This window comes from Aotus nancymaae, unplaced genomic scaffold, assembly GCF_030222135.1.
Source record: "Aotus nancymaae isolate 86718 unplaced genomic scaffold, 86718_ANA_hifiasm-v0.15.2.pri h1tg000108l, whole genome shotgun sequence".
In the NCBI taxonomy this organism is placed as follows: domain Eukaryota; kingdom Metazoa; phylum Chordata; class Mammalia; order Primates; family Aotidae; genus Aotus; species Aotus nancymaae.
Window position 1 is genome coordinate 38,924,843 of NW_026988523.1, and position 23,034 is coordinate 38,947,876.

At 45.3% G+C, this 23,034-nt stretch overlaps 1 protein-coding gene across 1 annotated transcript in view; it reads left to right on the forward strand.

The window, feature by feature from the left end:
* The first annotated feature begins 7,299 nt into the window (after nucleotides 1-7,299).
* Nucleotides 7,300-23,034, forward strand: part of LOC105715499 (sodium/potassium-transporting ATPase subunit alpha-4-like) — a 34,649-nt gene continuing 18,914 nt past the window's right edge. The window contains 11 exon segments of the mRNA XM_064370463.1: nucleotides 7,300-7,391; nucleotides 7,393-7,447; nucleotides 8,426-8,485; nucleotides 10,719-10,922; nucleotides 11,534-11,647; nucleotides 14,749-14,883; nucleotides 15,158-15,275; nucleotides 18,256-18,332; nucleotides 21,538-21,721; nucleotides 21,949-22,058; nucleotides 22,259-22,393. Of these exon segments, the coding sequence (XP_064226533.1) occupies nucleotides 7,300-7,391; nucleotides 7,393-7,447; nucleotides 8,426-8,485; nucleotides 10,719-10,922; nucleotides 11,534-11,647; nucleotides 14,749-14,883; nucleotides 15,158-15,275; nucleotides 18,256-18,332; nucleotides 21,538-21,721; nucleotides 21,949-22,058; nucleotides 22,259-22,393 (1,284 nt within the window).

Consider the following 23,034-nt stretch of genomic DNA (forward strand, 5'->3'; position numbering starts at 1 on the left):
TGAAATGTGTGCTGTGGCAGAACCTGGCTTGTAGGGGAAGCAGCAAAGCGATAGAGCAAGTGTCAGGGACAGGAGGGAAACGGTCTGGGAGCAGATGACATCCATGGAGAAAGCTAGAGGGGAAGAAGTGAGGTTGCAAAATATACAAGAAACTATAGTAGGAGCTTCCTTCCTCTGATCCCACCCTAGAGCCACAAGGGTTTGTCCAGGACAGGGAAAGGCCTGTGAGTCTGTGAGGACCCAGAACCTCAGGGGCACTTCTGCTTTTTTCTGTTCCAGACCAAAATCAGACCACTCTCTATCTGATGGGATGGGAGAAGGAGATAATGGGCTGAGGGCCCAAGAGTCAACACCAATTGAAAGTCTGTTCTGCATGCAGAGCCCTGTCCTGGGTGCTGTCTTTAAGGGACGGGGGAAAGTAGATGCAATCGTTGAAATTCACCTGAGTAGTAGATATCAGAAACCGTCATGGACAGAATGTAATGGGCAGTAGCAGGGGCACTTGCGTGCTGGGGATGGAGGGGTGGGTGGGTGGGTGTGCATTGCTCAAGGGGAGCCTGGGAATGGGAGGGACAAAGACACCAACTCTTACAACCTATGCCAGAACCTCAGAATAATGGTCAGAAGTCAATTCTTGCCCAAGCCGTATTTCGGCCCCTTTATTATGGCTCTCACAGTGTCATTAATGACAGTTACAGTTAGAAGTGACTATAGGAGCATTAACCGCAGCTCATTTGTGCCATAACTATGCCAAAGTTTTATCTGTATAGTCTCCTTTCATCCCACCGCGGGGCCTTTATTCTTAATGGCCCCTCTGCCAGGAACACTTTTCCCCAGTTATTCACATGCCAGGCTTTGTCACTTCATTCAGATCACTCCTTAAACATTACATCCTCAGAAAGACCCTCACAGAGGACCTCAAATAAAGCAACATTCCTGGCACCTCTTTCTCTATTCTCTTCGTTTTTATTCATAAATACTTCTTACTGGCCGGGCGCAGTGGCTCATGCCTGTAATCCCAGCAGTTTGGGAGGCTGAGGCGGGTGGATCACCTGAGGTTGGGAGTTCAAGACCAGCCTAACCAACATGGAGAAATCCCATCTCTACTAAAAATACAAAAAATTAGCCAGGCGTGGTGGTGCATGCCTGCAATCCCAGCTACTCAGGAGGCTGAGACAGGAGAATTGCTTGACTCTAGGAGGCAGAGGTTGCGGTGAGCCAAGATCGCGCCATTGCACTCCAGCCTGGGCAACATGAGCTAAATTCTGTCTCAAAAAAAAAAAAAATACTTATTACCTCAAATGTAGATGGAAAGACGGCTAGATATAATATTTAGAAAGATATACATGTAACGTACATGTATTTTTGTTGTTGTTTATGCTTTTGTTTGTCTGGCTCCTCCAGTGTAAGTTCCATGAAGACGGGGATTCTATTTCTTTTGTTTAACACCTTTATCCTTAGCACCTAAAACATCTGACACACATTAAGCAATTGATAAATATTTGCTGGATGACTGAAAGGATCCTCACAATAATTTAGAGAGAGACTGTTATCTCCAATTTACAAATGAGAAAATTGGGGCTCAGAAAGGTTAAATTATTATTCAAAGTTTCAAAGGTAGTAAGCATCAGAAGCAGGATTCAAACCTAGGTCAGTCTGACTCCAGGGCCTGCCCTCTTAATCATGCCATGCTTTGGAACTGCAAGAACAGAAAGCCTGTGGGCACGGACAGCACCTGACTAGCCCAATGGTTCAGTGAACTGGGGAGGCTGCCGAGGGAGCCAGAAATTTGTGGACAACAAACATTTGAGCAGCAGGGGCCAGGCAGACCCGTGAGAAAAGGAGAAGACATGATCTCAAAGATGCAGTAGGGGGTTAAGAAAAAGATCCAGGCCGGGCACTAGATCCCGGCACTTTGGCAGGCCAAGGCGAGTGGATCACTTGAGGTCAGGAGTTTCAAGACCAGCCTGGCCAACATGGTGAAACCCTGTGTTCTACTAAAAATACAAAAATTAGCCAGGCATGGTGGCATGCACCTGTAATCCCAGCTGAGGCAGAAGAATCGCTTGAACCCAGGAGGAGGAGGCTGCAGTGAGCCGAGATCGCACCACTACACTCCAGCTCGGGTAACAGAAAAAGACTCCATCTTAAAAAAAAAAAAAAAAAAGGAAGAAAAAGATCCAAAGAGATTTTGATGGTCTGCTAGAGGATCTTAGCAAAAAGAAGAATGGAATGTAACCTGAATTACTATTGAATGTAATCTGAGAAGCTAAGGCCAACTTTTGACCCAGGCAGAAAGACTGTCCATGCCATTTCCTTTTTATCTACAGAATAGGAAATGTGATCATGCATCAGAGATAGTTGCTAAATGTTCATAATGCTAAGAACGCAGGGAAAATAGGAAGAAAGTGATTAGATCAATATCAAAGGAAGACAATGCAAAATGAGTCTTTCAAAAATATCCTTGGCTCCAGTGAATTCAATGAAGGATTTTTTCCAAATTCCTCAAAGAATTTCCATATATTATTTAAAATGTGCTGGAATATAAAAAATAATTTGTTGTTGCTCAGCCTATTTTATGAGACAAGTACTATTTTGTTAAAATATTATAATTAATATAGATGATAAATTGACTACCCCAAATGGTGGAATGCAAGGATAGCATATTGCAAGGAAAATATTACAAACAACTAACATTAACTAGAAAAATGATTAAATAATCATTTCAAAAAAGGTTGAGGAGGCTATCAGTAAAATTCAGCATCTATTACTGATAAAAATGTTGGAGGAAAAAAGCATATCAGAAAACGTAATCATGGACCAGGAATGATGACTCACATCTGCAATCCCAGAACTTTGGGAGGCCGAGGCAGGCAGATCACCTGAGGTCAGGGGTTCAAGACCAGCCTAGCCAATATGGTGAAACCCGATTAGATCACTTTCTCTGGATGTAGTAACAAAGGATAGAGTAAGTCTAGAAAACCAATCACAGCAACTATAACAGAAATAATTGCACAAAACATTTGAAATCCTGGATAAGGAGTCTGTGTTTAAAAATCCTAAATAAGCCATGCGCAGTGGCTCATGTCTACAATCCCAGCACTTTGGGAAGCTGACATAGGAGGATTTCTTGAGCCCAGGAGTTTGAGACCAGCCTGGGCAACATAGTGAGACCTCATCTCTACTAAAAAGAAAAAAAATAGCCAGCCGGGGTGGCCCACGTCTATGGTCCCAGCCACTTGGGAGGTTGAGGGAGGAGGATAGCTTGAGCTTGAAAGGTTGAAGCTGCAATGAGCCATCGTTGCACCACTGCCCTCAAGCCTGGGTAATAGAGCAAGATTCTGTCTCAGAAAATAATTTTTTAAAAAGTTCTGAATAAATAAAAAATGTTTTAGCAACCATAACTCTCTAAAAATCCAAGAAAATCAAAGAAAGCAAAGCAACAGCATCAATAAAAAAAAAAAAAACTAGAAGCAATCAGTTCAAAGTTACAGGGTACATTATATCAGTTTTCAAAGAATCAAATGTATCTCTAAATATTAGGGAGACAGAAAATACAGCACGAAGGGCTTCTATTTACAATAGAATGAAAACAAATTACACTCAAGGTTTACTGTGTGCAGCATACAGTAATTATTAAAGTTAAAAGTATAATAAGAGAAATGAAAAAAAACACAAATTCATGGAAAGCTAAACTTGACAGCCATTTGGGAAGGCAGAATGTAGTAAAGATAAAAATAAGTTACTATGAAAGAGTCAATTCAGTATCAATTAAAATCCTCGCTGTATTTTTGTAAAACATGACATATTGGTTGTGACATTCAGCTGCAAGAGTAATCAGGAATCTCAGAGGTTTTCTTCTCAGTAATTATGAAGCAAATGAATAGACCACTGATGCTAACATATTTACCCCAGTAGATTTTAAAACACATCAGACCCAAGTGACAATTATCAAAACCTCGTAGCCTTAAGATAAAACCTGAAAACTCATCATTCATTCAACATGTATTCAGGGACTATTTGTGAATCGGCTGCCCTGTGCCAAGCACTGTTCTAGGAGCCGGGGATGCAGCTGTGAAAAAGCCAGGGAAGGTCCCTAGGGTCATGGAGAACCAGACAAGTCAACAAGACAAGTCAATCAGACAAGTCAACAGTTAATGGGCAGGATAATTTCAGAGGGAGAGACGCGTTGTGAAGACCGCAAGTGATAGAGAAGGGTCTGGCTGGGGAGGGGCTGCTTTGGATTTAACAATGAGAGAAGGCCTCGCTGAAGAGGTGGACTTTCGAGCTAAGATCTCTAGAACAAAATGAGGGCTCTAAAAATAATTTCAATTGATTGTATCTCCTTAAAGTTGGTTTTGGGAACACCCCATGTGCAAGACTGAGCTAAGTCACACAGATGATGCACAGAAAAACACAGGAATTTTAACTTTAATTCTAACCTTGTTCTTAAGAATTTTATGATCTACATTAAACATGAAGACTGTGAGAAAACATTTGTAATGTATATGACAAGGGTTTCCTACAAATCAATATAAAAAAGAAAACAATGGAAAACTGGGCATATTGTAAGAATGACAATTCACAAAACAAATAAAGTCCAAGGCTGGGCATAGTGGCTCATGCCTACCATCCCAGCACTTTGGGAGGCCCAGGCGGGCAGATCACCTGAGGTCAGGAGTTCAAGACCAGCCTGGTCAACATGGCGAAACCCTGTCTCTACTAAAAAATATAAAAAAACCAGCCAGGTGTGGTGGCATGCGTCTGTAGTCCCAGCTACTTAGGAAGCTAAGACACGACAATCACTTGAACCCAGGCGGCTGAGGTTGCAGTGAGCCAAGATTGCACCACTGCACTCAAGCCTGGGAGACAGAGCAAGACTCCATCTCAATAAAAAATAAAATAAAGTCCAGAAAACCAGAAAACATAAGAGAAAATGCTCACATACACAATTCAAAAATGCAAATTAAAACTACAAGATATCAAATGTCACTGATTATAATAGCAAAAATCAAGATTATCTAGCATAATCAAAGGTGTGGAGAGTGGACATTCTTGCATCTTGTTGTTGGGATATAGATGGATAAACCCTTTTCAAGACCAGTTGGCAGAATCTTTTAAGATTCTTAATGAGTATACCCTATGATTCAGCAACACAAACTGATTCTACAGAAATAGAAGCTCAAGGACCTAATGATATCTGTGTATAAGAATGACACTCTAGCAATTTTATTAATGGTTAAAAAATGGAAAATATCTCATAAATCCATCAGTAGTGGGAATCATTGAAAACAGCATGGTCAATACAGAATATGGGAGCCTCGCAGCACTGAAAAAAATAAGCTTTATATACATGACAGGTTGATAGAGTTGAATGATTGTATAAAAGTTGAAAAATATCTCCTTTTAGATATATATTTGTATAAGCATAGAAAAAAGACGGGAAGGACGTGTAGCGCATTGTTCCCAGAAGTAACTTCAGCAGGGGAGAGTCTGAGTTTGGAAGGAGAGAAAGTGGGGCTTTCAATTTTTACCTTATACATTTTTAATAGAGAAGAAAAATCCAATCTGTTAAAGAAATAGACTATCATTTATCCCAGTTGAGAAGAGAACATTTCTATTTCTGAATATTGAAGGAGGATTGCATCAGCACCAAGATGAATGTTTTCAGATACAGTCATATTTTTAAAAAGCTTGCCCAACCAAAATGCAATTAAATAAATATCAGGCCAGGCTTGGTGGCTCACATATGTAATTCCAACACTTTGGGAGGCCGAGGCCGAGGATTGCTTGAGCCCAGGAGTTTGAGACCAGCCTGGGCAACACAGGAAGACCCTGTCTTTACAAAAAAAAAAAAAATTAGCTGGGCATGGTGGCACACGCCTGTGGTCCCAGCTACTTGGGAGGATGAGATGGGAGAATCACTTGGACCTGGGAGGTTGAGGCTGCAGTAAGCCATAATCGCACCACTACACTCCAGTCTGGGCAGCAAAGCGAGACCCTGTCTCAAAAAGTTGATAAACAACAGAAAGGGAAAATGTATGTGACATGCATAATTGAAAATATATAGAATGGTTTATAGAAATGTATACAGATGCTTCAGATCATTCTTGGAAGGAGGTGGAATCCTATGGACATGCAAAACATATATACAGAGTTAATAAGTCAAAGCACTTACTGAGACTCCAGAGAAGGTCAATGAAAGAGATAAGTACATCATTTTAAAATGAGAAAATCCACGCTATCACATGGAAAAGCATATTTTTACCCTCACTGAGAAGAGCTGCATATTAAGCCACAAATAAAACTTCTACGACTGAATTCAAGCTACCTATTGAGCACATACTATATATGTCAGACATTGTGCTTTTTATAGAGCGCCTCATTTAAGGTAGACGGCATCCTCTTTTACAAATAAGAAAAGAGAGGCACAGAGAGGTTAGGTAACTTGCTCAAAGCCACACAGCTGACAAGTGGAAGAGCCAGGATTGAAACCCAGGACTGGTTCCAGAGCCCAAGATCTGATCTATTCTGCTGGCTGATCTCCTAAAATTAAAAGCTCAAACCCAATGTTGGCGGAAGAGTGTGCCTCGCTCAAAAGCACACTCACACGCAGAGTACCTGCTTCATTTTTGAGCCAGCTATACCTCTAAGCCTCCAAAGTCTGCATGACCACACAAGAACTTTGTTCTAGTTCTGCCCTCAGAGAAATTCTCTCTGCATCAGGGCCTGCCCCAATCATCCTCAAACCCAAAGACTGAGACTTCCAGATTCTTGGATAAAACCTTCGTGAGGCCTTTGTGATGCCAGACCTGGACCACTGCCTCGACAGCCACAGAGCCTGGGGCTGGGGGGTTCCCAGGTCCCTGAAGCTCACTCCGCCTCCTCACTCTCGTGTCATTTCCCACCTGCCGTGGGCCCTGTGGCATCTCCATCACTGAGGCACCTGGTTACCCTTCTCCTCCTGTTTCCTGAGGCCCTCACCACATTTTCTCACCTCTACCTCTTCACCCTTTCGCCCCAGGCTCCTCTCATCCCTCCTCCCAGCTGACCACTGGATCCCTCCTCCCTCACTCCTGACTCTTCCTCCTCCCACCTGACCACTGGATCCCTCCTCCCTCACTCCCCTTCCCTCCCTCACCTTGACCACCCAACGCCTCCTTCCCTGCCTCTTTCTTTCTGCTCCCTCATTCTCTCCCTATCACTCTCCTCTCATGGCCCCCTCTTCCCTTCCCCTTCCCTCACTCTCTCAGCTTTCTTCCCTCGGTTGAGCTCGGGCAGCTATTTCTGGGGATAGCTATGGAGCTGGGGTGGAAGAAAGGGGCAGTGGCTCCCCAGGAGCAGAATCCAAGACAAATACCTATAAAGGGGCCTAAACCTAGCAAGAAAAAATGAAGAGGAAAAAAAGGAGAGAGAGACAGAGGAACTGAAGAAGGAAGTGGTTATGGTGCGAACACCCAAAGCGGGCGCTGACTGTCGCCCTTTGAAAACACTCCTCCACCTACCTTTTAACATCTTACCTTGAGAATGCATCACACAGGCCAGAGCCACCTCTCTTCTCTGTTAGGTTTCGGAGGGAAGGCAAGGGTTTTAAAAAAAGGCACACAGAGAGAGACAGGGCAGCTCCACAGCAAACACAGGTATATTGCAGACACCTTGGAAGCGGGGAAGCAGCTTAATGACAGAGGTCACCGCCGCTTACAGGCTGGGGTACTCGTAGGTATGGGCAGGAGGGGCCTGGGCAGCATGGCTCGCTCCGGGCAGGATATCGACGAGATGTTCTCATGATGAGGCGGATTTTTGGCCCTTGTTTCCACAGAATATAATAGTATTCCTTGGACATTTGCCCAGCAGGATGTGATAGGGTTGTTTCTTTAGTGGGGCCTTTGTCTTTAATTGGACTTTTGTCTGCTGTGTGGTCAGAGGGTTAGGCCGGCTGTTTCTCACAGCCTGAAGCCCTGTGAAACGTTTCACTTTGACCAAGGTCTGCAAAACAGTGGGGAGCTAGGCCAGGCACGGTGGCTCACGCCTGTAATCCCAGCACTTTGCGAGGCCAAGACAGGCGGATCACCTGAGGTCAAGAGTTCGAAAGCAGCCTGGCCAACGTGATGAAAACCCATCTCTGCTAAAAATACAAAAATCAGCCAGGCCTGGTGGCAGGCCTCTGTAATCCCAGCGGCTCAGAAGACTGACGCAGGAGAAACAGCTGAACCCGGCAGGCAGAGGTTGCAGTGAGTCAAGATCGCTCCACCTCACTCCAGCCTGGGTGACAGAGTGACTCCATCTCAAAAAAAATAAGTAGTGGGGAGCTTACCAAATGATACAGTTGCAGTTTGGACTAACAATCTCCAGTCTGTTTCTCCCCCTCTCCCTGGAAATGACCCGGGCCACCTCCTTTCCCTCAATGCCTCTACTGTCCCCTCAGGACGATCACAAATTAACCTTGGAAGAGCTGAGCACCAAGTACTCCGTGAACCTGACAACGGTGAGTAAGAAGCTCCCTGAGGAGGCAGAGGGTCTCCGACTCCCACTGTGAGGCTGCCAGGACAAAAGCTGAACTAGAAATCCAGTCTCCTAACTTCAAGTCCAAAGTTCGCACCCCTCACCCTCTGCCTGGCCACGTTCCATGGCCACTACCTGGAAAAAGCTGAAAATGGTAACTACACCCAAGGAGAGTTTAGGACTAAATAAAAGAATAAGAATGCTTTAGGGTGGTGCTGGTCCTTTACACTCTTATAATTTATCTAGGAATAAATTATAAGAGTGTAATTTACACTCTTAGGACTCCTTTACACTCATAATTTATCTAGGACAGCAAAGAGCTTGTGCTTATGTGGTTTACATCTGTCTATATTTACCATATTAGACACTAAAATTGAGAGGTTAAAAATGTATTTCTCAATTCATTTAAAAATAACAAAAATAAAGTTGTTATATATTCATATATATGTTTTGACAAATAACTATATTTTTCAAAACAAAAAAAATAGCATCATCTTACATTTTTGCAAACCTCTTCAATGTCTCACTTTTTAATAGAAGATAGGTGGATTCTCTTTTCCGTATTAAATCTGTTGTGATATCGTGTCAGTTGGCCTTCAGAAAATTGCACTATATACTCTTAAGAAAATGAGTTGGCCGGGCGCGGTGGCTCACCCCTGTAATCCCAGCACTTTGGGAGGCCGAGGTGGGTGGATCACGAGGTCAAGAGATCGAGACTGTCCTGGGTAACATGGTGAAACCCCGTCTCTACTAAAAATACAAAAAATTAGCTGGGCATGGTGGTGCGTGCCTGTAATCCCAGCTACTCAGGAGGCTGAGGCAGGAGAATTGCCTGAACCCAGGAGGCGGAGGTTGCGGTGAGCCGAGATTGCGCCATTGCACTCCAGCCTGGGTAACAAGAGCGAAACTCCGTCTCAAAAAAAAAAAAAGAAAGAAAAGAAAAAGAAAATTAGTTTGAGTTTAAAAAGGCAAACAACGATTAGTATTACTATAAAAATGGACCTTGTGGACCCCCCGAAAGGGTCTTAGGGCCCCTTGCGTGTTTCACACAGAGGTTGGGGAGTGGCTGATGGAGATTGGCAGGTTCTACTGCCATTTTCATTAACAGGAAAAGGCACGTAAGCTTGTGTACAAGAGTAGAATGAGAATCTATGCATTCATGCCTTTTGTTGGTATTCTTTTCCATTTATATTGGTATTCTTTTCTATTTATATTTTTTTCTTTTTTTTTTTCTATTTATATTTTTAAAAAATGTATGGATCAGGTGCCATGGCTCACACCTGTAATCCAAAGCAGGCAGATCACTTGAGGTCAGGAGTTCAAAACCAGCCTGGCCAACGTGGTGAAACCCCGTCTCTACTAAAAATGCAAAAATTAGCCAGGTGTGGTGGCACACACCTGTAATCTCAGCTACTTGGGAGGCTAAGGCAGGAGAATCACTTGAACCCGGGAGATGGAGGTTGCAGTGAGCTGAGATCATGCCACTGCACTCTAGCCTGGGAGACAGAGCCAGACTCTGTCTCAAATATATATATATGAATATATATATGGATATGTAAATGTACATATTTATAGTATACATGTAATATTCTGATATAAGCATAGCATGTGTAATGATCAAATCAGGGTATTTAGGATATGCATAACCTCAAATGTTTATCATTTCTTTGCATGAGAATATTCCAAATCCACTCCTCTAATTATTTTGATATCTACAGTAAATCATTAACTATAGTTGCCCTGTTGTGCTACCAAACACTAGATTTTATTCCTTCTAAGTTGGAGAGTCAAAGTGTGGGTGTTAATATGTTATCAACATTAAGTATTATATTTCATCATCACACTGGTCCTGCACATTATAATTATCTGTATGTATTTATCTCTCCACTGGAACACCTTAAAAGTGGGGACCATTCTTACGTTGGTATCCTCAGCACCTACCACATAGCAGGACCCAAGATAGGTTCTCAAGTTCAAAAAGGTTTGTGAATCAATCCACAGACAAAACCCTTCCTATGTAAGCATGCAAAGTGACAACCCTCCTCTAACGCAGATTTTAAAATCTCACCTTACCCAGAAAGAACTTTCAGAGCGACCTTCTGAAAGCTTTGTTGGACTCTAGACCCACCCTGGGGCTCCAAATGTCAGGTTCCCCTTTGCTATGCCTCTTCCTCTTTTCGCAGCTCTCTAGCCAACCCTGTTTCTTCTCTACACAGGGCCATAGCCACCAAAGGGCAAAGGAAATCCTGATTCAAGATGGACCCAATACCCTTACCCGACCCCCTACCACTCCAGAATGGGTCAAATTCTGTAAGCAACTGTTCGGCGGCTTTTCCCTCCTACTGTGGACTGGGGCCATTCTCTGCTTTGTGGCCCACGGCATCCAGATATACTTCCATGAGGAGCCTGCCAAAGACAACGTGAGTCTGGTCAGCTACTACTATGGCCAGCCCAGTTTCTGCTCAGCCCCAGACACTCTTTTGCTCAGCAGTCTAGCACTCCTGAAGTCCTCTGGTCCAAATCCCTAACACTCCTAGCACTTTCTAAGAGAGCCCGGAGTCCGTCTTGGTTCCTCTCACCTTTTATCTAGAAAGCCTGTGGTCCAGCTCCCCGAGATGCACAATGTCCTCTAAAAAGTTGCTGTTTTTTGACAACTTTCCCAATTGATCCTCAAAGCACTTTTCAGTCTCTTTCTCTTCTCCACAGTTTTAACCTCATCTCCCTCCTCCCAGCCTCCTTCACCATCCGCCCCCTCCATCCGCTCGTCCACTGATCAGCCTTCCTAGAGAGAAAGATACAGGCCTTCTCTGACCAGGAATTTTGCTAATGGCTCACCACGGCTCAGGGTTCCTTCACCAGGAAGCCAAGTGTACTGGCCCCACCGCAGCGTCTTCCCTACCCCTCTGCTCTCAACTCAGTCCTACGGTTTCTTTCACCTGCAGAAACTGCTGTGACCCTTACAAACCAATTTTCTGAGGGTGAAGAGGAAGACAAGGCCCCACTGAGAAATGCTTTATTTCCCCACCCCCAGCTCTACCTGAGCGTCGTACTCGCTGTGGTGGTCGTCATCACCAGCTGCTTCTCCTATTATCAGGAGGCCAAGAGCTCCAAGATCATGGAGTCTTTTAAGGACATGGTGCCTCAGGTAGGATTGGAGTGAGAGGAGCTAGTGGGAGGAGGAGCAGGATGTGGCTAAATACACAATGATGAAGTCCCATGGAAAACTGTATCCTACGATGAGTGAGCTGAGTAAGGTTGGTGATGAGGGGTCAGGGTACTCTATCAGTCCTAAAGTACCTGGAAAAGCTGTGAAGAGAAAGACATAATGTCACCTATGAAATGGTTTCATCTAGAAGGCAAAATATGAAACTAAAGAGGAAACACCATACAACCCCCAAATAAGAACTCTTTTTTTAAAGAGACAAGCGTTGGTGGGTCTGGGGGGCTGGATTCTTCTAATGTCAATGACATCAAAGACAAAGAACAGCTGTGGGGTTGTTCCAGATTAAACAGACCAGGTATGATGGCCTGTAATCCCAGCACTCTGGAGGCTGAGGCAACACGATCACCCAGGAGTTTGAGATGCTATCTCTACAAAAATAAAATAAAATAGCTGGTATACGCCTGTAGTCCAAGCTACTCGGGAGGCTGAGGCAGGAGGATTACTTCAACCTAGGAATTTAAGTCTGCAGTGAACTATGACCAACCCAGGCAAGACCCTGTCTCTGGAAAAAAAAAAAAAAAAAAAAGAGGCTAAAGAGACATGGTAACTATTCTGAGGGTGGTGGCTCCCACCTGTCATTCCAGCCGTTTGGGAGGCTGAAGCAAGAGGATTGCTTGAGTCCAGGAATTCAAGACGAGCCTTGGTAGTATAGTGAGACCATATCTCTACAAAAAATTTAAAAATTAGCTGAGCGTGCCTGTAGTGCCAGCTACTCAGGAGGCTGAGGTGGGAGGATCGCTTGAGCACGGGAGGCGGAGATCGCATGCCATTGCACTCCAGCCTGGTGACAGAGAGAGAAAGAGAGAGACCCTGTCTCAAAAAAAAAAAAAGACAGGGACATGACAACTAAATGCAATATCTAACCCTAGATCTGATTCTGTGCCAGAGGAGAAAGTAATGCTTTATTTTTACTTTTTATTTTGAGCTTTTATTTTAGGTTCTGGGAGACACATGCAGGTTTGTTATATAAGTAAGCTGTGTGTCACAGGGATTTGGTGTACAGTATTTCATCACCCAGGTAGTAAGCATAGTACCTGATAGGGAGCTTTTCCACCCTCACCCTCCTCCCACCCTCCACCCTCCAATAGGCCCCAGTGTCTGTGGGTCCCTTCGTTATGTCCATATGTACTCAGTGTTTAGCTTCCATTTATAAGTGAGAACATAAGGTATTTGATTTTCTGCTCCTGCTTGCTTAGGACAACGTCCTCCAGCTCCACGGAAAATAATGCTTTAAAGGATGTATTGGGTCAGCTGGCAAAACTGGAATACTGATAGATTAATACAGTAGATTAAAGTGTCAATGTGGCCGGGTGCGGTGGCTCACGCCTGTAATCCCAGCACTTTGGGAGGCCAAGGCGGGCGGATCACGAGGTCAAGAGATCGAGACCATCCTGGCCTGTAACATGGTGAAACCCTGTCTCTACTAAAAATACAAAAAAATTAGCTGGGCGTGGTGGCACGCGCCTGTAGTCCCAGTTACTCGGAAGGCTGAGGCAGGAGAATTGCTTGAACCCGGGAGGCGGAGGTTGCAGTGAGCCAAGGTCACGCCACTGCACTCCAGCCTGGTGCCTGGCAATGGAGCGAGACTCTGTCTCAAAAAATAAATAAATAAAGTATCAATGTGAAACTTACTGAAATTGATAACTACATTGTGGTTAAGATAATATCTTAATTCTTGGGAAATGCACAATGAAGTTTTTAGGATAAAAGATCATGATGTAGGTAGCTTATCATCAGGAAAGTTCAGATAAAGAGTGTACACACAGAACAAATGACAAAGTAACCAGGACGAAATGTTAATAGGTTGAATCTAGATAAAGGTTATATAGGTGTTCTTGGTACTATTTTTATTCTTGCAACTTTTCTGAAAGTTTAAAATTATTTTCGAGTTAAATGTTTTTTAAAGTTACCTGGAAAGGATACAACAGTAAACAGGGGTTCCTAGGCACGGGGCTGGACACTTACAAAGGAATAGACTCCACATTTTCCCCGTATTAGGATCATGGTCCACTAGTATGGCCCAGGATTTCCTTCTCTCTTTGGTATCACTTAATTCCTTCCTTGGTAAGAGTTTTGGGACAACGTGTTTGGGCAGTTTTGGAGACTGGGAGTTTGGAGATGGTCAGTTAGCTTTTGCTACCTAAAAAACCACCCTAAAACTTAGTGGCTTAAAATAGCAAACTCCTGTTTCTTATCATTCTGTGGCTGTGCTGTTGTTCTGGTCTGAGCTGATCTCAGCTGGGGCTGATGGTCTTAGATGACCTCATTTGCATATCTGGCCCTCAGCTGAGAGGACTGGGACAGCTGGGGCCTTTTTCTCCATGATCTCTCTTTTTACAGAGAGGTTAGCTTGAACTTGTTCATATGGCGGCAGAGGGTTCTCAGAAACAGCAATGCAAGCCCCAACATAAAAGCACTTTTTTTTTTTTTTTGAGACAGGGTCTCACTCTGTCACCCAGACTGAAGTGTAGTGATGTGATCACAACTCACTGCAGCCTTAACCTCCCAGGCTCAAGTGATCCTCCAACCTCAGCCTCCCAAATAGCTAGGACTACAGGAGCACGCCACCAGACCTGGCTAATTTTTTTCATTTTTTGTAGAGACGGAGTCTCACTATGTTACCCAGTCTGGTCTTAAACTCCTGGGTTCAAGCAATCCTCCCACCTCAGCCTCCCAATGTGCTGGGATTACAGGTGTGAGCCACCGCACCTGGCCTTAAAACACTTTATAGACTTCCCCTTCCATTACTTTTCTTCTATGGGCCAAAGCAAGTCACATGGCCAACCTCAGGTTTAGGGGTAGAGAGATAGACTCCACCTCTTAAAGGGAAGAGCATCAAAGTCACATTGCAAAGGGCCCTGCAAACAGCATCATAGGAATTTGCCATCTACCAAAGACACCTTCAAGAATGAGGTGGTGGGGTGAGCAAGAAGGACGGGGACCAGTACCGGGAGGTTTTAGGCTAAGAGCGGGATGGGGGAAGCCAGCAGTTCTGGAAACGATCATGCGCTATCCTCCCGTAGCAAGCTCTGGTAATTCGAGAAGGGGAGAAGACACAAATTAATGTACAAGATGTGGGGTTGGGAGACCTGGTGGAAATCAAGGGTGGAGACAGAATCCCCGCTGACCTCCGGCTTATCTCTGCACGCAGATGTAAGGTGAGGGGATGCAGAAAGCTATGTGAGGGACCCAAGTGTGATCTCAGGGCAGGGTAGACACCTGGGCTCAGTTAGAGAAAGTATAAGCTTGTTACTCAGACTCTTGAGAAGTTACAAGTAAGTGCAGATTTGATGTTAGAGACCACAGGTGTTGTGTAAATTTCTCTTCTGTCCACAATGATGTTGGTGAACAGATGAAGACATGCTATCTTTGTAAATAAATCAGCCTTTTTTCTTATGCTCACCTTACAACCCATCCTCTCTCCCATCCCAGGTGGACAACTCGTCCTTGACTGGGGAGTCAGCACCCCAGTCCCGCTCCACTGACTTCACCCATGAGAATCCTCTGGAGACCCGAAACATCGGCTTCTTTTCCACCGACTGTGTGGAAGGTAAATATCGAACCATAAGTAGCATAGATTCAAAAGCAGACTCCAAAACATAAAGATTTTAATAACTGTCTTCTAAAGGTAGTGGGGTAGGGAAGAGCCAGTAAACGGCCAAGTTTCTCTGTCACTCACAAGCTGTATAACTTCTAGTGAAAGGTCAAAGTCACCATTTCCACATTTGCACAATGATGACAGTAAAAGTCGTTGCTCCATAGATTTTTGTGTGAATTGAGGTAATATATGTAAAATGCCCAGCACAAGGCCTAATACATTGTAAGTGACCTATAAGTATCAGCTATTATTTTAGCTTGTGAGTGGACTATGCTGTATAAGCTGAAAACGGCACAGAAGGGAGGAAAATGGTTCAGCCCTGCTAGGTCGTTCTTCTCCTAAGGTAAGCCCTAACTTCTAACTATACCTCTATCCAAGAGAAGATAATTGCATTGGAAACTTGAATTACCAGAGGTGCCACTCAGCCTTTGCCACTCAAACTTTGGCATTGCTCCTAGAATCTAGGACTCCTTGAACTGGGAGGCAGTTCTGGGCACGGTGGTAATAAAAAGGACTGAACATCATGATATCAGTCTCTCCTTTGCCCTTTCCCCTTAAGGAAGCCTGAAGACTCTATGGAGCACACTTGAAAACCATTATTCAGTCGGGCGTGGTGGCTCACACCTGTAATCCCAGCACTTTGGGAGGCCGAGGCGGGTGGATCATTTGAGGTCAGGAATTTGAGACCAGACTGACTAACATGGTGAAACCCCATCTCTACTAAAATACAAAAATTAGCCAGGCGTGGTGGCAAGCACCTGTAATCCCAACTACTTGGGAGGCTGAGGAAGGAGAATTGCTTGAACCCAGGAGGTGGAGGTTGCAGTGAGCCGAGATGGCACCACTGCACTCCAGACTGGATGACAGAGCGAGATTCCATCTTAAAAAAAAAGAAAAAAGGAAAGAAAACCATTATTCATGCTTAAGAACACATGTTTGGGTATCTAAAAATAGTTCTTTTGTTTGTTTTGTGTTTTTTTGAGACAGAGTCTCTCTCTGTTGCCCAGACTGGAGTGCAGTGGTGCCATCTCAGCTCACTGCAACCTCTGCCTCCCAGGTTCAAGCAATTCTCCTGCCTCAGCCTCTTGAGTAGCTGGGATGACAGGCACCCACCACCATGCCCGGCTAATTTTAGTATTTTTAGTAGAGATGGGGTTTCACCATGTTGGCCAGGCTGGTCTCCAATTCTTGACCTCAACTGATCCACCTGCCTGAGCTTCCCAAAGTGCTGGGATTACAGGCATGAGCCACCGCGCCCAGCCTAGAAATAGTTATATTTTTTAATTGAATGCATAGTGTATGTTAAATGTTATAAATATTATCTCTAATTTGCACAACGCTCACAGTATCAGATATTATCCCTATTTTACACAGGGCAGACTAAGTTTCAAAGAAATTAAGCACCATATTCAAGAGTACAAGTCAACAGAAAGGAGGCGGGTCGGGGATTCTGACGTAGGTCTGTCTCCGTAGCTCACGCTCTTTCCACATGCCCTGCTCTGTACTGAAACATTGCTAATGACCTACCTGGTAATAAAATTATTTAATTTGAAAATACCTTAAAGGAAAAGAGCAGTGTGAAGACTGAATAGACTATGAGAAAGATCCAACTAGAAAATAAAATACATATATTAAAAATGTTTTTAAATTGATTGGACAGAAAGATGCAGTTAGCAAGCTTTCCCCCAAAACACTAGATATCTACTATTAGATTTTAGGAAGAAATTTGCCCAGATTTCCTCTTACAAAGTAGGGTTTTCATCAGCTAAGTATATGTTCAAATAAAGGGTATGGAGGAAAGTGGGTGGTGGCATTTCGATTGGGAAACAAGGGTCTGTTTAGATAGAAAATGGTTTTGTAGAAGACTAACAAAACTCAAGATGTGGCCGAGAAGGGAGAGCTAGGTTGAAGGAGCTGGGCTGAATGAGCCATTGTGGAAGGACTTTCAGTTGAGGAATTTCTCAGCAATCCGCAGACCAATAGCATTTACTGTAGAGCAATTTGCCCTTTAACCTTTGCCCTAGACTTTTTTTTTTTTGAGACGAGTTTTGCTCTTGTTACCCAGGCTGAAGTGCAATGGCGCGATCTCGGCTCACCACAACCTCTGCCTCCTGGGTTCAGGCAATTCTCCTGCCTCAGCCTCCTGAGAAGCTGGGATTACAGGCACGCGCCTCCATGCCCAGCTAATTTTTTGTATTTTTAGTAGAGACAGGGTTTCACCATGTTAGCCAGGATGGTCTTGATCTCTTGACCTCGTGATCCACCCGCCTCGGCCTCCCAAAGTGCTGGGATTATGGGCGTGAGCCACCGCACCCAGCCCTGCCCTAGACTTTTAACCTTTGCCTTAGATCAGCTTGCAAACCTTCACCCTTGCCTCCCATCTCTCATCACCGCAGACCTTGACATGGCTGTGGCACAGACACCTCTCTTTGGGGTCTCATCTTCAAGGGAGCCCAAGCTATTTCTCTGGCAATGTATGGAAGGTGTGTGAAGGAGCCAGCTGGCCTGATGTGCCAGATGCTCGGCCTTCTCAGCCTTCCCCAGAGTCAACATCAACCTAACCCCGTCTCTAGACACGCTGGGATTAATTATTAAAATCCCATTTCTCCAAGCATGAGGAAACCATAGCAGAAGGAATAAAATTGAAGAACTGGACTAAACCATGACTCAAAATATATGCAGGTGACACCATACTCTACCTTGCCTCCTCCACCCCACCAAAAATATAAAACTCCTCAGCAGCTCTCAAGTATTTCAGCGTCTTCATTCCACAGGACCCAGTATATGCCTTTGGCAACCAGTTGGAAACCCATCTGTTGAATGCCTCAGCCCGGTAGTCTTTTCGGGATTCCTCCTCCACCTAAACACTGAAAGCTGACTTGTCTGCTCCATGAGTAGGGCCCTGCTCTCAGACTCATACGGCTTGAGGCAGCCTTAGAAATGGAGACCACCATGTGCTACAGTGTTCATGGGTGCTCCCAGGTTAGAGCTGCCCCGGCTAAGTCACAAGTACGATTTTATGTTAGTCCTTCTGGACACCCTCAATTCATCTAAATGATGAAAAGAAAGAAACTAATTTCAAGTGCCTATGATGTGCCTAACCCTCTTCTAGACTCTTAAAAACATTCAATCCTCATGCTTTAGTAAGCGCTTTCATTCCGTTTTAAAGATGAGGAAGCCTGACTCTCAGAGTTTAAGTAACGTGCCCCAAGGAAAAGAGCTAGTAATCTGGAAAGCTAAACTTCCAGCCCTGAGTCTTTCTGCTTCTAAAATAAATGCTGTTTCAATGACACGTTGCCTTTCTGAGCGATTCTGACTCTGACTGACTTCCACGGTAGAAATTTCAGTCATTACAGTAACGCAGGAAGAATTACTTTAAGGAAGGAATCTTGTCGCGCCCCTCATTTCGAGCCGTGTAGATGAGTGGCCTGCATCGTGTCTGCGTAAAGCCAAATGTGCTGTCCAAGCTGCCCTCTGACTGGGGCGGTGCTGGTGGAGACGAAAGGAGGACCTCGTAAGCACAGAAGCCCAACTGTTATGGCCCGTGCTACCCAGCAGAGGTCAGACTGGCTCCAGCCAGCAAGGCAGGGAGGGGTCTCAGGTTAGAGCAGCATTTCTCAACCACCCACTCTTGGGGCTGGATAGTCCTTTGTTGTGTGGGAGGGGAGGGCTGTCCTGTGCATTGGAGGTTGTGTAGCTGCATCCCCAGCCTCTACCCACTGCATGCCAGTAGCAGCCTTCTCCCACCCCAGTTGTGACAACCAAAATGTCTCCAAGCATTGCCAAATGTCCCCCAGGGATGGAGGGTTGGTGGGTGGGACTGCCTCCAGTTGAGAACCACTGGGTTGTGGGATAAGGGGATGTTGGAACATAGGACTCTACCAGAAGGATAACCACTATTCCTGAGATCTAGAAACTCCTCAGCTGCTGAGGGCAAGGTAAGAACTATATAGGCAATAGAAGATACTCAGGGCTGGGCGCGGTGGCTCACGTCTGTAATCCCAGCACTTTGGGAGGCCGAGGCGGGTGGATCACGAGGTCAAGAGATTGAGACCATCCTGGTCAACAAGGTGAAACCCCGTCTCTACTGAAAATACAAAAATTAGTTGGGCATGGTGGTGCACGCCTGTAGTCCCAGCTACTCAGGAGGCTGAGGCAGGAGAATTGCCTGAACCCAGGAGGCGGAGGTTGTGGTGAGCCGAGATCGTGCCATTGCACTCCAGTCTGGGTAACAAGAGTGAAACTCCATCTCAAAAAAAAAAAAAAAAAAAAAAATCTTGCCTCACAGTTAACTACATTGCCCTTACCATCAACAAAAGTCTTTTGGTTTAAATGATTTTTCAAGTCCTTCTCCATGCTGTGATATTATTGTTATCTCCTCCACATTCTTTGTTTAAACTATTGGTCCAACAGTCCCTCCACACCTAACACCTTATGCCACCATAAAAGATTAACTGTCTATGTGGTCCCTGGAAAGATTGGACTTAAAGAGGTGTGGCTGGCCGGGCATGGTGGTTCACACCTGTAATCCCAGCATTTTAGAAGGCCGAGGCAGGTGGATCTCGAGGTCAGCAGTTCAAGACCAGCCTGGCCAAGATGGCGAAACCCCATCTCTACTAAAAATACAAAAATTAGCCAGGTGTGGTGGCGGGCGCCTATAATCCCAGCTACTGAGGAGGCAAAGGCAGGGAATTCCTTGAACCCAGGAGGTGAAGGTTGCAGTGAGCTGAGATCGTGCCACTGCACTCCAGTCTGGGTGACAGAGCAAGATTCCATTTCAAAAAAAAAAAATTGGCCGGGCTCGGTGGCTCAAGCCTGTAATCCCAGCACTTTGGGAGGCCGAGGCGGGTGGATCACGAGGTCAAGAGATCGAGACCATCCTGGTCAACATGGTGAAACCTCATCTCTACTAATACAAAAAATTAGCTGGGCATGGTGGCGCGTGCCTGTAATCCCAGCTACCCAGGAGACTGAGGCAGGAGAATTGCCTGAACCCAGGAGGCGGAGGTTGTGGTGAGCTGAGATCGTGCCATTGCACTCCAGCCTGGGTAACGAGCGAAACTCCGTCTCAAAAAAAAAAAAAAAAAAGGTGTTGCCTAAACTTGAATGAAAAAGAGATTGCTGAACAGAAAATATGCAAGGATCCTGAGGGAGAGGAATATTCCGGGGGGGAATAAAGAGGATCCTTGGCTCAAGCCTGTAATCCCAGCACTTTGGGAGGCCGAGGCGGGTGGATCACGAGGTCAAGAGATCGAGACCATCCTGGTCAACATGGTGAAACCCCGTCTCTACTAATACAAAAAATTAGCTGGGCATGGTGGTGCGTGCCTGTAATCCCAGCTACTCAGGAGGCTGAGGCAGGAGAATTGCCTGAACCCAGGAGGCGGAGATTGCGGTGAGCCAAGATCGCGCCATTGCGCTCCAGCCTGGGTATCAAGAGCGGAACTCCGTCTCAAAAAAAAAAAAAAAAAAAAAAAAAAAAAGAGGATCCTTCTCTATGATACCCTGGTAAAGAAATACACTCTTTTTTGGCCAAGCATGGTGGCTCATGCCTGTAATCCCAGCACTTTGGGAGGCCGAGGCTCGCAGATCACTTGAGCTCAGGAGTTCAAGAGCAGCCTGGCCAACATGATGAAACCCCGTCTCTACTAAAAATACAAAAATTAGCTGGGCATGGTGGTGCATGCCTGTAATCCCAGATTGGGAGGCTGAGGCAGGAGAATCACTTTAACCTGGGAGATGGGGGTTGCAGTGAGCCGAGATTGTACCACTGTACTCCAGTCACAAAAACAAAAACAGAAGAAGAAATTTTTTAAAAATACACTCCTTTCTGAAACTCTTACCATCAAGCACAAACCACAATCACTTTCCTAATTTCCTTTACCACAGCCAGAAATGAAAATTTTTTTTTTATTGCATTTTAGGTTTTGGGGTACATGTGAAGAACATGCAAGATTGTTGCATAGGTGCATACGTGGCAGTGTGATTTGCTGCCTTCCTCCCCTTCACCTATATGTGGCATTTCTCCCCATGCTATGTCTACCCAACTCCCCCCGACCTCGAGAAATGAACTGTTTAAAGAGTAGGTGGGAACAAAAGAGAAATAAGTACAAAAGATTAAAATAGCATTAAAAATGATCAAATATCCACAATGCAAAGTGGCGTGAGTATTCCGTCTCCTGTTATGTATTCCCTTCTCTCTTCTTGGCTTTAGGTGTGCCTGGCCCTGACCGCCAAGCGCATGGCGAGGAAGAACTGCCTGGCGAAGGACCTGGAGGCGGTGGAGACGCTGGGCTCCACGTCCATCATCTGCTCGGACAAGACGGGCACCTTCACCCAGAACCGCATGACCGTCGCCCACATGTGGTTCGATGCGAAGAACAGACTGGTGACTAGTGGTACTGGTGCAACACGAGGAGGGATTGAGGGGTGTGATGAGTGAGCTGAGAGAGAATGATGAGTCCAGACAGAGCGGGGGAGGCTGAAAGTGGAGTGGAGAAGAGAAAGGTGTGGAGGAAAAGAAATGCAGCTCCCATGAAGTATCTGGGTGCCAAAGAGGATGGGAATCATCGCTTGCTTTAAATTCTCATTCCCTGCTCACAATTCTTTTTTCCTTTCTCCCTAGGGAAAACGTTTGCCAATAACTCTGATACGTGGTTTATCCTGGCCCAAATCTCTGGCCTCTGCAACCGGGCTGACTTTAAGCCTAATCAGGAGACTCTGCCCAGTGCTAAGGTGTCAGGCCCAAGGGGAATAGGGTACCTCAGCATCCAGGGTATAACCTGCTGTCTCCCAAAAAATCCTTTCCTGGAGCTCAGTAATTTTCCCCCAAGTACCCACCCTCCCCACTTGGCCCCTCTCCATGTTGCCACAGCTATGCCTCATGCCCAGGAAGCATGCCCCTGGGGCTTATTATACAAACCCCATCCTGGCAGAGGGCCACAACAGGTGATGCTTCCGAGTCAGCCCTCCTCAAGTTCATCGAGCAGTCTTACAGCTCTGTGGCGGAGATGAGAAAGAAAAACCCCACGGTGGCAGAGATTCCCTTTAATTCTACCAACGAGTATCAGGTACAGAACCCACAAAGGTAGGATAATGGCGGTGGGGGATGGGCTCATCACTGGGGCAAGGGGAGCTTTGCCTCCGCCTTCAGCTTCACCTCTGAGCAGTACAGAAGTTCAACAGAGCCCGCATTCCCATTAACAGAAGGCACACACGAGAGAATGTGACAAACAGGTAAAGAGAGGTGAAACAGGTGATAAAGGAAGAGGCATCAGTCAGTCCTGTGCAGAGCTCTGAGCTGTGCCACTTGGGGGAAAAGTGAGTCATAAAATGCTCTCTGAAATGTCTGTAGATAGCAGAGGCGGGTTGGTGAAAGTCATGTTAGCGTCACACGCAGCTGTTAGGAGGCCCCTCTGTGTCTACTAGGAGATTTACCACTGCAGAGTTAGGCTGCATTTGCAAGACACGTTATTTCATTAGCCATCAAGTATTTCCTTTCACCCCACACTTGACTTACAGTTCTAGAGGCTGCTATCAGGTAGGCGATCAGGGATCTCCAGCGTGTTCATGAAGTTTTTCATTTCCCAGGAACATTTTGGTCCAATGTCCAGGGAGGAGTGGACAAGAGCAGGGGAAACACTGAGTGAGGGACCGGAGGGACAGGAAAGACAGTCTCCTCCCAAGTAGAATCCGGGCAGACTGAAGAGAG